Genomic DNA, 19771 nt, shown 5'->3' with positions numbered 1-19771 from the left:
ATATATATCCAATCATCAAGAAAACTAGAAAAGAAAGCTATTTTGTCCTATATAAGGATGATGAATTGAATCTTAAATAAAAGGATAAGAATTTGGTATGGAGGGGCCCCCCTCCATACGATGTCACCCGGGTGACATCCAGTTTTAGATTAAACAATAATGAAAACTGTAGGCCATTAAGGGAACTTAATGTAATTAATTATTCATTATAATATAATCCACCCCCCTCTTCCTCTGATATTTATAAACATGGTGATAATGCCTGGCACAAAGCTAAGAAACCCAACAAGCAATATCAAAACCCCAAAAACCCCAAAAGATAATTAAGATGACAGGTCCTGGTTCTCCTTGTGGAGCTTGCAAGTTCTTGAGAAGGAAATGTGTAAGGGGTTGTGTTTTTGCTCCTTATTTCTGTCATGAACAGGGAGACACCCATTTTGCTGCCATTCACAAGGTTTTTGGTGCAAGCAATGTATCAAAGCTTCTTGCTCACCTCCCAGTGAGTGGTCGTAGTGAAGCCGCAGTCACAATCTCATATGAAGCTCAAGCTAGGCTTCAAGATCCTATTTATGGCTGTGTTTCACATGTTTTTGCTCTCCAACAGCAGGTTTATTTAGTACCCTTTTTTCCTTTCTCTCTCATTTGATGATTCAAACCCTAATTAATTTGTTTTTTTCTTGGTCCTGACTCAATCCATGGTATTTTGCTTTGTTCTCTGAAGGTTGTCAATCTACAAGCTCAACTAGCATCTCTTAAAGAATTACAAGCAGCTCAAAGCTTTCTCAATGGCTCTGCTTGTGCAAACCCTAATGAAAAGTACTATGGAAACCCTTCTCATCCACAAGATGTTCAAAGTTGGTTTCAGTCAGAAATTTCAAACATGATGCAACAATTCAACCCAAACATCAACAATAATGCCTCAACAATGCCATACCAAGAGAACATGTCCATGTCAAACTCTATGGGGAACTATGGAAATTCAAACATCCCTGAAGAAATCGATGCTTCATATGGCTGCAGCTATGAAGAGGCTTCTCATTCCATGTCTTCTCTAGACATGAATATATACGACAAGCAATGGTCTCTCCAAGAAACTGATGACCTTCAGTCAGCGGCCTTCGGCTATATTCAGCATTCATGATCGAAGATATGGGACTTGGCGTGACAGATGTGTAATCGGTGAAGACGACCTTTGTCAATTTTGAATTGCTGCACCATACTTTGAAACATGCACTTTTGTTGCCATAAATAAGCTAGAAACCCTAGAAATGTTCATACAATTGGAAACCCTAAAATCCAGCCTATGATTGTTTTGTTTAATCTAGTGTAATCTTGGAATATATGAGTAGAATAATAGTGTACTTCTTTGACAAAACTGAAGATCTGCCTTATGTTTGAGCAAATTTGCTTTGTTTATGGATCTAGCTAGTAAAGACCCTAAAATTTAGACTTAATAAATTTTGCTAGTTTGATACTTTCCCTTCATAAACCTAAGAAGTTGCTTTTGCAGACCTTCTTGTTTGGTATAAGGGAAGTGGGTAATACGTTTAAGTTAAAAATATACTAATTGGGTAAGACAGAAATTTTCTGTTTTGCACATATGGAAGTATATTTTTTTGAAATCTATAGAGAATTTTTTTGTTAGTTGTTGAGCGTGAAACAAGCATGAGTACTTCCTTTGTTCCCAACATTTTTTTTTTTATAAGTAAGAACATTATATATATGAAAGGCTACTCTATGCATGAAGAACATAGAGCAAACCTAGAAAAAACAAGAAGAAGAAAACAGAGAAAAAACATAAAAGAAAACCAAACAACATAATAATTACAGAAGAGAAAGGGGACAAAGAAAAGAAGGGAGAGAGTCACTAGTCGTGAGTCCCCATGCTCGAGACCAATCAAAAAGAGTCCCACTAAAAGAAGTAAGCATCTAATCACCGAAACTATCCAAGTCCTCAAAAGTCTGCTAATTCCGCTCCTTCCAAATACACCATAGGATGCACAATGGAACTAAGTTCCAAATCTGAGACGAATGCTTCCCCAACCAATTCCACCAGCCAAAAAGGAAATCTGGTATCGATCTAGGTATAACCCAAGACAAGCCAAAAGTTATAAAGACAAAGCTCCATAACCAATAAGCCATCTCACAATGAAGAAGTGGTCTACCGTCTCTCCACACTGACGGCACATAATGCACCAGTCCACAAAATCCAATCTCCTCAATCTCAAGTTATCACCCGTTAGGATCTTATTCCAAGCTACACACCAAACAAAAAAAGAAACTCGCCTAGGGGCCTTAGTTCTCCATATAGCTTTCCAAGGAAAGACAATTGAGGGAGAATCCCTTAATTTGTTATAATACGACCGAATGTTAAATTCCCCATTAGACTTCAACTTCCATCTCATCCAGTCTCCAACATTCATTGGAGGAGTATTAGCTCCCAATAAACAAAGAAAATGCAACCCTTCATCCATCTCCTAATCATAAAATTCTCTAATAAAACGAATATCCCAAATTCTTCTCTCCTCCGCCCCCTGCCTTGACAAAGAAGCTTCTACAGATATCCCCTTATCAATAGCAATACCATACAACCTTGGGAAAGCCAATTGAAAAGGTTGATCCCTATACCACCCATCCTGCCAAAACCTCACTCTATTCCCCAACCCAAAAACAAACTGACAATTTTTGCTGAAATCCTCCCATCCCATGTGAATACCTCCCCACAAACCACACCCATAAACTCCCCTACCCAGCTTTGAGGTCCATCCCCCCCCATTCTTCCCCATATTTTGAAGTTACCACCCTCCTCCATAACTGATCCTCTTCCTTCCCAAACCGCCCCAACCATTTCCCCAATAAGGCCTTATTGAAAGTAGTAAGTTTCCTTATCCCCAAGCCACCATTGGCTATAGGCGCACAAACTTTATCCCATCCTACCAGATGAGTCTTGTTATCACCCCATAGAAAGTCCCTTTGCAACTTTTCAATTTTATTAGCTACATGAGTAGGAATGGTGAATAACGATAGAAAATAAGTAGGAAGACTAGATAGCGTACTCTTGAGAAACATCAATCGACCCCCCTTAGACAAATACAACTTCTTCCACCCGGTTAATTTCCACTCAATTTTTTCCAAAATTGGATTCCAAATTGAAGGGGAATTATGTGAAGCCCCCAACGGCATGCCAAGATAAGACATAGGCAAAGTTCCAACTCTGCAGCCTAAAATTTCAGCCCAGACATGCACATCAACAACCTCCCCTATTGGAACCATTTCACTCTTGTGCACATTGACCATCAAACTTGTTACCGCCTGAAAACTAAGTAACAACAACTGAATATGAAGAATTTGCTCCACATCTGCATCATAAAATAGGATAGTATCATCTGCAAACAATAGATGTGAAACACATTCCCCACCACCCCTCCTACCCTCAACTTTAAAACCACGGATCAAACCAGCTCCCTCCACTCTTCTCAACATCCTACTAAACACCTCTATCATGATCAAAAACAGCATAGGAGATAGCGGATCCCCTTGTCTCAAACCCCTTTATCTACCAAAGAAATTAGATAGAGACCCATTAATCAAAACAGAGAACTAAATTGTGGATATACAAGTACGGATCCACTTACACCACTTCACTCCAAAGCCCATTCTATTCAACAAATACAATAAAGCCTCCTAATTCACATGATCGTAGGCTTTCTCAATATCAAGTTTACAAATGACTCCAGGAACCCTACTCTTCCCTCGGCTATCCACACACTCATTCGCAATAAGAGCCGAGTCAAGGATTTGTCTCCCACCCACAAAGCTATTCTGAGTCTCAGAGATCAATTGATCTAAAACAACTCTTAAACGATTTGCCAAGACCTTAGCCAAGATTTTATACACACTCCCCACCAAGCTAATAGGGTAGAAATCTCTAATATTAGAGGCATCATTCTTTTTAGGAATTAATGCAATGAAGGTAGCATTAAGGGATTTTTCAAACTTACAATGTTGAAAAAACTCTTCAAAGACCGCTAGGACGTCTTTCTCCATTACTCTCCAACAATGATGATAAAACGCAGTAAACCCATCCAAATCTGGAGCTTTGTCCCCTTCCAAGTCACTTACAACTTGAAGCATCTCCTTTCTTTCAAACTTCCTTTCAAGCTAAACCCTCTCCATATCCCTAATACGATCAAATTCCAAATCCTCCACAACAGGCCTCCACCCCTCAGTCTCCTTGTACAAATTTTTATAAAATTATACTACTTGATTAGTTACCTCGGATTCCTCCTCAAAAACCACCCCATCCACCTCTAAGGTCCTCAGATGATTAACCCTTCTATGGGAGTTAGCCATTTTGTGGAAAAACTTGGTGTTATTATCCCCTTCCTTGATACATAACATCCTAGATTTTTGTCTCTAGGAAATTTCTTCCAAGGAAATAAGATGCTCCACCTAGGACCTCAAATCTGCCCTATGACATTTCTCCCCATCAGTGGGACCAAAATCCCCTTCCTTAGCGTCTAATTTAATCAACTTCTCCAGTAATTGCTTCTTTTAACCCTCTACATTACCAAACTCTCGGTAATTCCATTACACAATGTCCTCTTTCAGAGTCTTTAATTTTTTTGCAAGCACGAAAATAGGTGTACCTACAAAGGAATGCCGATTCCACCAGGATTGAACTCAATCCACAAATCCCTCCGTCTTCAACCACATATTTTCAAATCTGAACGGACTTTTCCCCCTTGCCATTCCCCATGCCTCCAAGAGAATTGGACTGTGATCTAAGATAGAACGGGGTAAAATCCTTTGAATAACATCTGGGAAATGGTCCTCCCAATCTGGAGTAACCAAAGCTCTATAATCCTAGACATCGCTGGTTGCTAAGTACCACTTAATCATGTATAGCTACCTCCTTACAAAGGCAAATCAACCAAGTTAAGATCCTCAACAAATTCAGAGAATTTTTCCATAGCTAGGGTCAAACATGTCTCACCCCTACGCTCACTAGAAAAACGAACAATATTAAAGTCCCCAAAGCAGCACCACGGTATCCTCCAATACTGCTGAATACCCACCAACTCATCCCACATGTGACCCCTCTCATTATTCTCATCAAGGCCATAAACACCTGAGCATGCCTATATAAAACCATCCCCCACCCCTTGCCACTTTACTGAAACTGAGAAAGTACCAACCATAACCTCCACCTTATCCAAAACCCTTTTATCCCACATAAGCAAAATACCACCAATAGTCCGATCAGCCTCCAAAACAGCCCAATCCACATATGGACAACTCCACAAACTACAAACCAGCTATCTATTCATGCTAGCAATTTTCGTCTCTTGTAGACAAACAACATCACACTTCCACTTTTGCTACAAATTCTTCACCACAAGTCATTTCCGAGGATCATTTAAACCTCTAACATTCCACGAAATCATTTTTATCTTCATAAACACAAAAAATCCCCAACTACTGACACCAGCACAAGACCACCCTCTATCTCCTGTCATAATTCACCAAAGAGATCAAGTTTTGCAGCTCTTAATTTTGGACTTAGCCACTTTTTTGCTACCCGTTGCTTTCCTGTGTAACACATTGGCTGCCTCCATCACAGTTTCTAGCCTCTGTAAAAGAGCAATGCACAACTTCTCATATCGAGTCATTGACAACACAACCAATTTACTGAAACCAAGAATTCTATGTTTCACCCACCCAAAAATATCTAACTTAGTCTCAATACTCAATACCTTAGTGACCTCCTCCAACTTTGCCAAATTTGTCGATGCACTTGGAGCAATGATTTGTAGAGGTAAACAATCTGACAATTCTGTTTCACCAGAACTCATAGAAATATTAGCTGCATCCTCCACAAGCATGACCTCTCTAGGAAGGCTTAAGAGTTCCTTACAATAAGAGGAATTAACCTCCTGACCCAATACTCCAAAACCCAGTGACCCAGCTCGTAAAAACTCCAGAAAAGATTGGGAAAAGGAGGTCCAACCAATCACGACGCTAATTCGAGAGTCACCGTCCTCTTACCTTCAGAAATCAACCCACCCGACAACATATTGGAGCCCAAAATACTGTTCCGGTCAGAGCTAAACCTAAAAACCATCGTTGAAGGAGACTCTGTGCTCCTCGACACTCCTACCGGTGAAGCACAACACTAATGAGTAGACAAAACTCCATCTGCATCAGCCTGCGTCGCCCCTACTGACGAAACCACATGCAACTGATAAACCAAAGTGCACTCTCCCTCCTTTGCGGCCTTGTCACAGTCCTTTTAAAGAATCTCAATATGTCGCTCCACTTGTATGGACAAAACAGGACTCATCGGAGGCACCAAGAAACTCTTTCCACCATTCTCAGCCGAACCCATTCCTTCTGTGTCCTCACAGGACCTCCAGCCACCTGTATCGGCATCTTAGAGCTCATCAGAATCACCAATGGGCTCTCTCCAACCTTCTTGTGAATAACAATTGAGAAAATAGGCCCTACAAAATTATTGGAATATTCCCCAGGCTCAAAAGTTTTTGGGCTTATGGCATTTGGGCCTAGACTAGACTTACTAATTGGCAGTTGGGCTGCCAACTTGTTAGAGTCCAAACCCAACTTACCCTTGCCAAGTTCCTTACAAGCCCGTGTTGCCCATTTAAAATTCTTTACTCCCCCTTTATTTCTATCCTAGGAAACCCATCTCCTTCCTTTCACATCAATCTTAGACCACTCCCTATCCAGCATGATCTCTTTAAATCACTCCTCTTCCCATTTTCATTTGCTTTTGAATTCAAACTGAAACTTGATGGGATACATTTCCTATTTTCTGCCGGATTTTGCTCACCTAAATCTATCTCCACATTAATGCACTACTTCCTCCTATCCCTTCCTCCCACCACCATCGTATCAGGTTTGCCCATTGGAAAATCCCCTACCTTAGCACCTGTAAATCTTGGATTCATCGCTAACAACCCCCTTGACTGATTCTGCCTCTCCACAGACTCCTCCTGAATCATATTTTTATCCTTATCCTTGGTTGTAATATGTTGTGACTGAGTCACATCCCTTGGCTGCACCTGACCCTTCAAAATTTCAACAAAAGATCGAGAGGGATGAGGCCCTAACATTCTCCTCTGTGGAAGGGACACAAATTTGGCCTAGCCTAAACCACCTAAAGCATATTGGTCAGATTCTAACATCCTCCTCAATTCAAACCCAAAGACCTTCCAACCATTTTTGCCTTGCCTCTAGGAATTATGACAGATCTTCTATGCCCGCCAACTTTAAGTTCAGACACTAAAAGGAACTGACCAAAGGAATTTGATCCTTGTTGTAAAGTGTACGCAGTGTCTCCTTCCTTAAGCGTAAAAAACTGTTTGGGATTGATTCCGACCACCGTGTGTTCTATATTCTTCATCAACCATAATGCTGCATTCTTACCCATGAATACTGACTTCATGAAGTGTTTGCCTCGTTCAAAAATACGTAAGGAGAAAAAATTTCCTCCTTCCTCAACCAACAATTGAAAAAGCTTAAATTCAACGAAGAAATTACGAATTCCAACCATACTTAAAAACCCCTTTGTTCCTAACATATATGAGATAATACACAAACTTTGTCTTGTGTCAGCCTTTCTATGTATTGGAATAAACAAACAGTTAAATAATAACTTTCCTAGCTTTTTGAGTGACATGCAACTAGGCTACCAAGTAATTTCAAGTCAGTTCTGATCTTAAGATACTGCACTTGCAAGGTAAGTGGGTGTTCCCTACCATGTGATAATGTCAATCAGTTGGAGGTGGAGGAGGCTATTTCCCTATTATTAAACCAATGCATGTCACATCAAAACTTGGCAACATGGAAATTCACTTCCTAAACCAGTCGGTATACTTCAATTAACTAACTTGAAATGGTAAAGTTCACTAGATTAATAAGACTTTCCAAATCAGATGAAGTTCAATTGCAGCAAAAGACACTAATAAATTGCTTGGTTCCCTTTCTAAACAGTAATTCTTCATGCTTTAATGATGTTTAAACTCGGCAACAACCAACAGTGATAACTGATATGTGATTTAATCTATTTAATAGACTACTGCACACCAAGATAAAATTTTGCACATTTAATAGACTAGTAAGGGTTGCACATGCTGCCCGTAAGTAAGAAAATTTAAGATGGAATTTTTTTTTGAAATAGTATCAAACCATGTATTTAAATTTAGGATAGTCATTTAACATATAACTATCTATTTAGTATGGTAATTTCTTGGGAGAAGGTATTTGGTAACAAATGAAACCATGTTAGCAGCATCAAAATCTAATAAATATGAGACATGTTAGCAAAAAATAACTAACCCACTAACAATTGAAAGACATGTGTTAGTGGGTAGTTATTTTTGCACACATATCTCTTGTTTGTTGAATTTTGATATGGATGACGTGGTCTCATTTGATACAAAATAGTTTTTCATTTCTTAGAACCTATTTACTAAAGAAAATATCTACTCACAAAAAAAAAAAAAAAAAAAAAAATCTACTAAGAATAATAACAAATGTCATCATCTTTCAACAATTAACAACTACGTTTTGATAAAGCATTGTCACAATATTTTAAATTTTTGCAATAAATGATGACATATGCTACAATTGAAACTCTTCATTAAATTAAATACCTACAACCGTTTGTAATGAATATTTTGTTATTCATACTTCCTTCTTTATCATTTTATTTTATGAGCCTAACTACGATACTTAGCTTACTTAATTTTTAATAAACACCTTTTTAAGAAAGAAAACAAATAAAAAAAAGAACAAAAAAACAAACGACATATGTCATTAAAGTATTTATTAGATAGAATTATAAATCTAGAAGATTTAAACCACTAATAAATTAGTGTTCTCTAGGTAACAAATAGAATACCATACATCGTCATTTTTACTTTCTAAGTATGACTAACACATAAAACTCAAAATACAGGAAGAAAATTTTTGGGACATTAAATTTAATGAGGCATTTTAGTTATTGCACAATGAAATATTCTAGGAATCATAAGATTTTGTTAGGGTTTAACTAAGAGAGTAATAGTAAGAACTATATACTTGTCTACAAAATATAAAGGAGGAAATTATTCAACTTTAAAATTTGAGGGGATGAAACTACCCCAAACATAAAGGGGGAAAATACTTTTTTCTATAATTCTTTTTTGTTGGTAAAACTATGTGTTTTTTACTTTAAACAATGTGTTTAAAAAAAAAATGGTCAGTCCAAGAAAACTGTCTGTAAAACTATATGAATTTTGGCTCAACAAATTGGCTAAAGAAAAAAAGTCAGAAACACAATAAATGTCATGAAATTTTCTCAATACCTTTATTTTAACTATGGTGGGCCCTGGTATTATATTTTATAATTTTATTTTAAAGTAATACTACATCCACAACATTTTCTTAATAAATCGTAGATGGTAAATTGTTATTGGTTTTAACTAGGACTACCACTTTAAACTATGCATTTAAAAAACAACAAACAAAAAATCAACAAATGAAAATTGTGCATGAAACAGTGAATTTTTACTCACCAAATTTGACTAAACCAAAAAAGAAGACTAAGAACACAACAAATTGTCACAACATTTTCACAATACCTTTATTTTTAGCCGTTGTAAGTTTCAATCTAATATATTATTATTTATTTTATAAAAATGTTATTTCTATAATATTTTCATAACAAATTCCAATTGGCAAGTTGTTACTGATTTTAAAATAGACCCACGACTGATATCACTTTTTTATCCATCAATAGTAGCTTACCTATGATTTGTTGTGAAATTAATGTGAAAAAGTTGTGGACTTAGCATTTTTTTTATTTGATCTATAAGAAATTGATAGCTCAAAAATTGTGAAAATATTGTGGTAATGATAAGTGTTACAACATTTTCACAAAACATTTATTTTTATTTGTAGTTGGTCACAGTCTCATATTTTATTATTTTATTTCGACTTATAAGAAATTGACACCTCAATAATTGTGAAAATATTGTAAAATTTGTTGTGTCAGTATAACAATATATATATGCTAGTTCATATAAATATTTAAAGAAAAAAAGTACAAACAGACAACCGAATAAAAATAAAAATAAAATAAAATAAAAAAAATACTGTAACTACAGTGCCACTTGAACAAACCAAAGAGGCGCTGTTTGGGCATTGGTGCTTTTTATATATAGACTAGTGTGGGTTGCACGTGCTGCCCTTTCGTGAGAAAAATAATATATATATATATATATTTTTTTTTTTTGGTTGAAGAAGTATGAAATCATGTACTTAACTTTAAAATAACTATTTGAATATCTATTTACTATGACAATTTCTTAGAACCTATTTACTAAATGTAATATCTACTCACCAAAAAATGCTACAAAGAATGATAATAAATGTCATAATCTTTCCACAATATTTAAATTTTCGCAATGAATGATGATATATGCTACAATTTTTTTGAAGATCTTCATCAAATTATATACTTGCAACCATCTACAATGAAGATTTTGTTATTCATACTTCATTCTTTATCATCTTATTTTATGAGTTTAACTATAGCTTACTTATTTTTAATGAACCCTCTTTTAAGTGGGAAAAGAAATTAAAAAAATAACAAAATAACAAAAGACATCTATCATCAAAGTTTCTATTAGATAAAATTATAAGTCTAAAAGATTTAAACCTAATAAATTAGTGTTCTCTAGATAATAAATAGAATACCATATATCATCATTCTAACTTTCCAAGTATGACTACCAGTCTACGACATAATATTCAAAATAAGAAATTTTTTGGGACATTAAAATTTAGTAGGAGTATTTTAGACATTGCATAATGAAATATTTTAGGAATTATAAAATTTCGTTAGGGTTTGACTAAGAGAGTAGAAGTATATGCTCATTTACAATATATATAAAAAAAGGAGGGAGTTATTCAACTTTAGTTTAGGGGGGAATGAAACTACCCCAAACATAAAGGAGGAAAGTGCTACTTCGTCAATTTGTGTGTGTGTGTGTGTAAAACAATGTGTTTTTAAAAAATTAAAAAATTAAAAAATTAAAAAATTAAAAAATTAAAAAAATTAAAAATGTGTTAAGAAAATCAACCTAAAAGAACTATGCATAAAACAATGACTTTTGGTTCAACAAATTGACTAAACCAAAAAAGAAGTCTAGGAACACAACAAAATGCCACAATATTTTTACAATAGCTATGATGGGTTCTGGTCTGATATTTATTATTTTATTTTAGAGTAATGTTACATCCACAACACTTTCATAATAAATCGTAGGTAGTAAATTGTTATTGGTTTTAAATTGGACTAACCACTATTAACCGTGCATTAAAAAAAAAACAAATAAAAAGCCAATTGAAGAAAATTACACCTAAAACAATGAATTTTGGCTCACCAAATTTGACTAAACAAAAAAAGAAGCCTAGGAACACAACAAAATGTCACAAAAAAAAAATCCTAAGAACACAACAAAATGTCACAACGTTTTCGCAATATTTTTTATTTCCAGCTGTGATAGGTCTCAGTTTGATATTTTATTATTTTATTTTTTACGCCTACAGTATTTTCATAACAAATCTTAGATGAAAAATTATTACTGATTTTAAAATTATGCATTAAAAAAAAAACAAAAAAACAACACAAAATTAGGTGTGAAACTGTGAATTTTGGTTCAGCCAATTTAACTATACTAAAAAACTAGAGAATCCAGATACTTCAGAAGACCAGTGAGAGAGGACATGGGAGACAAAAGTCTCATATAAGGACTTTAACAATAAATAATTCAACTTCAGCACACTTAACTCCCGCCCGTCAAAGCAACAAGCATTTATTTCTCTCCATATACACCCCACAAGACACCAAGGGATCGTTCATCAAAAAAAAAAAAAAAGACACCAGGGGATCGCATTCCAAGTCCCCCCACTACTTCTCCCACCAAGCCTCCCCCTCCAAGAAAGATGACATTTCCTAAACCATTTCTTCCCTGCGCCCCCCACCCCCCTCCCCCCCAATTTTCTTTCTCCCTCTCTAGAAAGAAACTTCTTTCTTCTTCATTCAAGAAAAAGTTCCCTCCCTCTTCCTCTAGAATTTTCTATGGTTTATCTTTCATCTTTCTATTAGAGACTTCCTTCCCTAAGTAAATTTCAGCCACAATTTTCTTTTTAAGTTGTCTAGAAGCAAGGTGAAAGACATTTTTTACTGTCAGTAATAGATGATGCTAGAAGTTCGAAGTTAGTTAGAGCATTTGCAACAGTGGAACTAAAAAGCTATAATGCTATTTTAGCTCTACCAATATAACAAAAAATGGCTTGCAGCAGTGGAGCCAAATCCATAAAATTTAGCTTATTTGCTACAGTGCACATCTATCTATAGATGTGCACTGTAGCACTCATCTAAAAAAAAAAAATTTATTCCCACTACCGAATAAAATAATAAAACTCATCTTATTATTTTCATTCTTTTATTCCATTTCTTCTCTATTCCATTTCTTCTCACCATGCACTCATCTCCCTCACTCATCAAACACTCATCTCCATCTCCCTCACTTATCTCCCTCACTCATCTCTCTCACTCCATCAAGCACTCATCACCGTCGCCGTCCCAGCCCTAGCCCACGCCGTCCGTCGAGGTCCCAGCCCAGCCCAGCCCAGCCACGCCGTCGCAAGCTCTCATCTCCCTCACTCATCTCTCTCACTCCATCAAGCACTCATCACCGTTGCCGTCCCAGCCCCAGCCCACACCGTCCGTCGTCGTCCCAGCCCAGCCCAACCTACGCCGTCGTTGTGGGTTTTTTTTTTTTTTTTTTTTTTTTCTTCTGTGGACTGCCGGTAGTGGTGGTGATGGTGGTGGTGTTGGTGTTTTCCGATTTGTTGTGGGCAAGTGGGCTTGTGCTCGTTGTGGTTTTTTTTTTTTTTTTTTTTTTTTGCTGTGGACTGCCGGTAGTGGTGGTGGTGATGGTGGTGGTGGTGGTGTTTTCCGATCTGTTGTGGGCAAGTGGGCTTGTGCTCGTTGTGGGTTTTTTTTTTTTTTTTTGGCTGTGGATTGTCGGTAGTGGTGGTGGTGGTGTTGGTGGTGGTTGTGCCTGTGGTTGATGGTAGAAGTGGTTGAGGTTGGTGGTGTAATATTTTTTTTGGTAGTGGAATATATTATTTTATTGTAGTAATTATAATATTTTATTGTGATGTTTATATTATTTTATTATGTTGAAAGCTAAAATAGATCTACTGCTGCAGTATGTGTGTAGGTAAAATAGATAAAATAACTTTTGATGGAGCTAAATTACTAAAAATTTAGCTCCACTACTGTGGATGCTCTTACTTAACCGACTTCAACCATGCAAAAGTAGTGAGTGCTGGAGCTCAATTAGAGAGTAGTGTGAAGCAAAGTTTGAAAGAAGAAAAGAAGTCCTAGCTAGTGTCAGTACCTAGGTGTCCAGAAGTGAGGTGTGTGCAAGTATATTTATGTGAGTTGGTGTGTTTGTTGTAGGAGTTGGAGGGCCATATAAAAGGTCAAGTGAAGGAAAAGTGCACAGGCAAAAATAGAGTTGTCATGTGTGTCTAAGTAAGGGTGACTTGTGTCTTTGCAAAAGTGTATTGTCATTGTCAACTTGTCATTATTTTGAAAGGATTTTGCTAATGTGTGCCCTAAGGGCACACAATAATTAACTATTTTTGGAAACAAATTTCTTGGGAATTGAAAAAGTATTGACAACTTTTTCAATTTTCGAGAAAATGTTTCTAAAAATAGAAAGTTTACTGTGTGCCCTTAGGGCATACATTAACTGGACCCATTTTGAAATAGAAGTATTCTTTCACTCTCTTCAGCACGTGTTGTCCAATTTTTCACTACGTGTTGTAATGCTTATTTTGTCCAATTTTTTGACGCATTTATTTTTCTTTTTCTTTTTTGAAGGGAAAAAAAAAAAGTAAAAGTTGCAGAGCTCTATTAAGTTCTTTTCAGTGGCTTCAAGAATTTTTTTTCAAGGTATTCTTTAAGAAGTATAACTTATATAATTTAATAAAAAAATAATTTATATATTGACGACAACAACAATAACAATAAAAAAACACGTAAATACATAAAGCTTGTAGAGTTCAGTTGTAGTTGTTGTTAGTGTTATTGAACAGGGATGGACGGCGATGGCTAGGGAGAGTAAGTGAGTTTCTTATTTCCTTTAAGCCTTTAGGTTTGATTTAGTTTTAGTTTAAATTGTTTAATGACTTGTGAATCCGTGAGGCACTGAGGCCATGAGGATTTTTCTTTTTAATATTTGTTGAATTAAAAACGTAATCGTGTTGGTGTTGGAGTAGTGATAGTCGATCTTAGTCTGAGATGAGAATGATTTTGTACTGGGCTTTTCTATTGGCATTTGGTTTGGGCCTTGTTAGTGGTTTTTTTTTTTTTTTTTTTTTCCAAATTTTTGTTCAAGTTTTTTTTTTTTTTTTTGGGGGTTTTTTCCATGGTTTTATAAACCAGTATGGTGAAAGAACTGAAAAAGTGACTGGTTACTGGTTTTTTGGTTGGACCAAGATTCGACCGATGGTCGAACTGGTGACGTCATAAATAATATAATTAATAAAATTTTAAATTATATAAATAAAAATATAATAAGTTTATTACTAATAATATGATAGCAAAATGTAAAAACAAAATATTTAGTGACACATTTCTTGTAAATTTAATCAAATTTCCTTAGAATGGACAATCACACATTTAATTATAATCATAAAAATAAAAAGTTTATTATTATTATTATTATTATTATTAATTGATGTTATATAAAAATTAAGTAACTTTTTAATTTTATTCACTTAATTAACTAAAACTAATATTTTTTTCTAATCAAAATTATAGGAAAAAGAAAAAAGAAAAGTAGTTGTACAATAAGAAAGGCTAAATTTACATAATTTTGACCAATTAGTTGTATAATATATATTATAATGTTTTTAAGGAAAAGTAGTTGTACAGTGACAGTATGTCAGGTAAAGCAAAAACTAAAAGTAAAGTCGTAATATAGGTTGAAAAGAATATAAAAGTATGTGGTTCTTTTTGCTTGAAAGACCCTAATATATTATTAAGTTGCTCAAATTATGGACCAAAATTGAATTTACTGGTATAAAAAAAAATTCAAAATGTTCCCAAATTTTTTTTAAAGGTATATGTATAAAAGAAAAAAAAAATCTCAGGTCGGGGTGGTCCTGAGACCACCCTGGCCTTAAGGTGGCGCCGCCCCTGCCTACTGCAATAAGTAAAAGCAAGAGAAGGGTTCCAATTCATCCATACCTATGACCACCCCGACCATAAGGTGGCGCTGCCCCTGCCTACTGCAATATGTAAAAGCAAGAGAAGGGTTCCAATTCATCCATACCTATAAGGACATCACTTCTTATACAATATAGCACCATCTTCTTAGTAAGATACCACATTTGCTTGATCAAGTAAAGCAAGGTTCTCCATGTAATCAGCTACATCTAAATGATAATCAACTTGATCACTAATCTCTTTCTCATGTAGAGTTTCAGGGTCAATTAAAACAGACTTATTTTTCCTCTCTAATTCACTGTTGGTGGAGACCAGCGAGGGCATATTTCGAATTAGAAGTAAACCATACTTGGTTAAACCAATCATATTAGAAAAGCTTTGAACTGGTACAACATAGAGTTTATTCCAGGAATCAAACACACCATACTCCCTCATCACCCAAATGTTGCATATTGAGAAGCTCAAGCGAAGAATATCAAATTTAAACAAAGCCAGTTTTTCCTTGAATGACATAAGACATTTTGTAAAACAACTTCCTTCATCAGGCAGTGGTAGCACTTTGAATTCCTCATTATTGACATCAAATGACAAAATCATATCGGTATAACGCCAGTCCTGTTCATTTCCTTCTTTTACCAATTCTATCAGCCAATGCACATGCCCACTAACAAATGGGAATGTCAAATAATTATTAAAGCCGGGGTAGCGAAAATCAATGGGTCTCCAAGAGAATCCAACTCCAATTCTTTTCTATGAATCCGAGCTTAACGAGTACACCTCAGCCTCAGGGGGAAGCATAGGTTCGACACGAGTCAGTGAAATCCTGACAACCTTGTAGTCATTATTCAAGGAATCATACCCAAATCCGAGTGCCACATTACTTAACTGGGTCAAGCAAGTATCGGGCAACCTCTTAAATTTCCTAATACTAGGGTTCAGCAAGTAAATATCATTACACGCTGACATAAAATAATCAGAGAAACACAATATGCCATTACAGGAACCCAGTATTCTGGGAAACGAAGAATGAAAAGTGAAGGGAATTCTAAACTCGGATATGGTTTCAAACGTGCGGTTGGAAGCGAGAGTACAGACTTCATGACTGTGAGAACGAAACAAACTAGCGTTGGGCTTGTGTATGAAATAAGCATCATGATGATTGTTATTAAAGTGAGTGGAGATGAAATTGGGGTTGGCTATGGAAGAGTACCAGGATTTGCAAACGCACCTGAATCTTAGGAGTGATTTCACGGGTAACCTTGTTAAGATTTCCAACACGATTTCGTCCGGGAGATCACGGTTTGTCCTACGTCGGAGGATCACCGGTGGTCGTGCCTTTTTCCTTTCGGACATCTTCTAACGAAAGACAGGGAGAGAGATTGTGCGTATTGTTGACTTTTTTTTTTTTTTTTTTTTTTTTACCCAAACACGTTTGGGTTAATATTGGTTTTACCTTTAAGACATTTTTGTATTAGAAATTGTGGATATTTATCTAAAATAATGGAAGTAAATAATATATGATGATATTTTTCTTTTCTTTTTCTCTTAAATATGATTTTAGTAATTAACTTAGAGTATAAAAAAGATATGTGAAGAAAAAGAAACAAAAATTGAAAAATGAAAAGAAAAAAAAAATGTAATTTTTGGATATTTTGATCCAATCTTAAATTTGCTTTCATATTGTTTGGCTATCAAAAAAAATGGAGGAAAATAAAGGAGATTAGCTTTTTTTTTCCTTTTTTTTTTTCTTTTCGAGATTAGTTTTTTTAAATGTTTGGTTTTAGTTTTTGTTGACTAAATATTTTACGTGATGTGATTTTTATTTTGAGAAATGCTATGTCCACACAATTTTCATTATAAATTTTAGGTGTTAGGTTGTTATTGGTTGTTACAAGTAAGTAAAAAAATAATTTAAGTTGTATATTTAAATTATAACCAATAACAACTTACGTGTTCTTCGTGGTTTAGAGTGTCTGAAAGGAGAAAACACAAGTTTCGCAACATAGAAACTAAGGAAGGTATCTGTGACTGTTGTTGATCTGCATTTGGGTTCTAAATGGCATTTTTTTATCGCAACCCACCCACATAGTTAGGGTTTGTAAAATTTTCTCAAAATTGGTGTATGTTTTTTTTTGAGTTATACTTGAATGGTTTACTTCGTTTGCTGAACTAACATGTTTTGTTTGGTTGGTTGGTTATTTGTAGGGGCTTATACCTGCAATAGAGACATTATTCCCTACTGTGGAGCATAGATATTGTGTGAAACACATCTACAACAATTTCAAAGTTGATCACAAGGGATTGGAACTGAAGGATGTACTGTGGAGGTGTGCTACTGCCACAACAGTGATGGAGTTCGAGAGAGGCATGCAGTACATAAAGGATTTGGATGAAAAGGCATATCATTATTTTGCAAACATTACACTTGCACAGTGGACAAGGTCACACTTCACTTCTAGGGCCTTAAGAGATTGTTTGGTAAATAACTTGAATGAGTCTTTTAACTTAATGATATTGAAGTCTAGGGACAAGCCTATCTTGGCAATGTTGGAGAGGATTAGGGTTAGACTTATGACTAGGCTTTACACAAAAAGGAAAGGGATAAAGAAGTATGTTGGAAAGTTGTGTCCAAGCATACAAGATAAGTTGGAGAAATTGAATCTTGAAAACAAGCCATTTAGTGCTACCCTAGCTGGCAGTTTCCTTTATGAGGTAGCCAGTTAGTATGAGAGGCATGTAGTTGATCTTATCAAGAAGACATGCAGCTGTAGGTCTTGGGATTTAAATAGCATTCCATGCAAACATGCCATAACAACCATTTATACAAACATTGAGACATCAGAAAACTACACCCACCCATGCTACCACAAAGAAACTTACATGGAGATATACAAGGAGGTACTTCCTCCCACGCCTAGCCAATCAGAATGGGCTGAGACTAGACAGCTTGCTCCCCTAGCACCTCACATATACAAACCACCAGGCTAGCCACCCAAGCAAAGAAATAGGGCTCCTAATGAGCCTAGGAACCCTTACAAAGCAAGTAGGCTGAACAAACCTGTAAGGTGTGGGAAATGTAAAAAGGAAGGGCATAACTGAAAAGGGTGCAAGGCTGGCATCACTGGGGAGACACCATGGTAGAGGAGACAGAGGCTTCAAAGAGAAAGGTTGTAAGTAATTAGGATTTAAATGACAAAAAAAACTTGTTTTTAAACTTACAAAGATATTTATGTACTAAAACTAGGTTTTGTTGCAAGCAAGGGGAAGGGTGCTTGCACCTAGTACCAGATCTAGAGTTGCACCCCAGCCACCATCCCAATAGCCTATCCAGACTACAACATGAGGTTTGCCACTCAGCCTTCATCCTCATAGTAAGGAAATCAATCTAGGCCATCTCACATAGAGCAGGATGGTTCTCTTCCTCACAGCCACAGCTTCACACACCTAGAGAGACTTGGGATACCCTACCAAGTTCTTCACAGGTAACTTAGTTGAGTTGCTTCTTTCTTGGATGGTTGTGTAGACTAGGATATTTTTTAACAAGTGGATTTATTTTTTATTTTGTAGCCTTCACATGCAAATAGGAGCACTGGTGGTGCGAGGACTAAAGGACAGCTTGCTGCATAAAATGAAGCCAGTGGGTACGCATGCCAGCATTGGGAGTAAAGGTAGGGGCAGGAGAATATGTGGGCCTGCAGCTAGTGTAGCTAGTGTTTTTTGTGAAGACCACTGTTGGTTTTTTGTAATTATCAATTAGTGTAAAAAAACAATCACCTTATTTTGAGCAATTATATATGTGTGTGTGTATATATATATATATGTATGTATGTATGTAGCTAACCATGGAATGTGCTTTTTTGTAATTTACTAGAAGTTAAGGTACTATAGACTCCAGGTTGTTATTATGGTATGAAATTTTATGGTATTATATGGAAGTTGTGGTATTATGGTTTGGAAGTTGTGGTATTTATTCAATTCAGTTTGTATGGAATATTATTTGTCCAAAACAGTTTGTATGGAACATTATTTGTCCAAACCAGATTATATGGAAGTTTATTTATTGCTGCTACAGATTGTGTCCAAGTAGATTTTTCCAATACAGAGTGTATGGAAGTTATTATTGTGGAATGGTTATTATAGTATGCACAGGTCATTGATAATTGACCAATACTTCTTTCATTATATGCCCAGAGACTAGTGGCATGACCAAAACTTCTTTCATTGAATGGTTGTTATGGTATGCACAAAATATTTAATAATTGACTAATTCTTCATTCATTGACATATCAAAACATTACATTAGTAGGCTAGTGCTATTACAATGCAAATTCATTAACACCATTGCCATAACTATCTCTACTAACTAATTAACTACTTCAGGGCAACAACCTTGATCTCTTCACTCCAGAGAACTCAATTAAGCCAAAACACAACAATAACAAAAAAGATCCATGA

The 19771-nt window shown here is 35.8% G+C and overlaps 3 protein-coding genes across 3 annotated transcripts; 1 reads left to right on the top strand and 2 right to left on the bottom strand.

Annotated features, from left to right (window-relative positions):
• Window positions 1-222: 222 nt before the first annotated feature.
• Window positions 223-1280, top strand: LOC126699600 (LOB domain-containing protein 29-like). The gene is made up of 2 exons (XM_050397524.1): window positions 223-607; window positions 722-1280. Exons 1-2 carry the CDS (start codon window positions 329-331, stop codon window positions 1139-1141), a joined length of 699 nt encoding a protein of 232 aa, XP_050253481.1. The 5' UTR covers window positions 223-328; the 3' UTR covers window positions 1142-1280.
• A 1465-nt stretch (window positions 1281-2745) lies between these two features.
• On the bottom strand, window positions 2746-4134 carry LOC126700849 (uncharacterized). Its single transcript, XM_050399028.1, has 3 exons — window positions 3694-4134; window positions 3496-3556; window positions 2746-3359 (listed from the first exon to the last, which is right to left on the bottom strand). Exons 1-3 carry the CDS (start codon window positions 4132-4134, stop codon window positions 2746-2748), a joined length of 1116 nt encoding a protein of 371 aa, XP_050254985.1.
• Window positions 4135-15367: 11233 nt separating this feature from the next.
• LOC126699601 (uncharacterized) lies at window positions 15368-16689 on the bottom strand. The gene has a single exon (XM_050397525.1). It carries the CDS (start codon window positions 15911-15913, stop codon window positions 15464-15466), a length of 450 nt encoding a protein of 149 aa, XP_050253482.1. The 5' UTR covers window positions 15914-16689; the 3' UTR covers window positions 15368-15463.
• Between the last annotated feature and the right edge of the window lie 3082 nt (window positions 16690-19771).

Source organism: Quercus robur, chromosome 9 (genome assembly GCF_932294415.1).
Source record: "Quercus robur chromosome 9, dhQueRobu3.1, whole genome shotgun sequence".
In the NCBI taxonomy this organism is placed as follows: Eukaryota; Viridiplantae; Streptophyta; class Magnoliopsida; order Fagales; family Fagaceae; genus Quercus; species Quercus robur.
The sequence above is the reverse complement of the archived record's forward strand: the minus strand, read 5'-3'. Positions and strand labels throughout refer to the sequence as shown.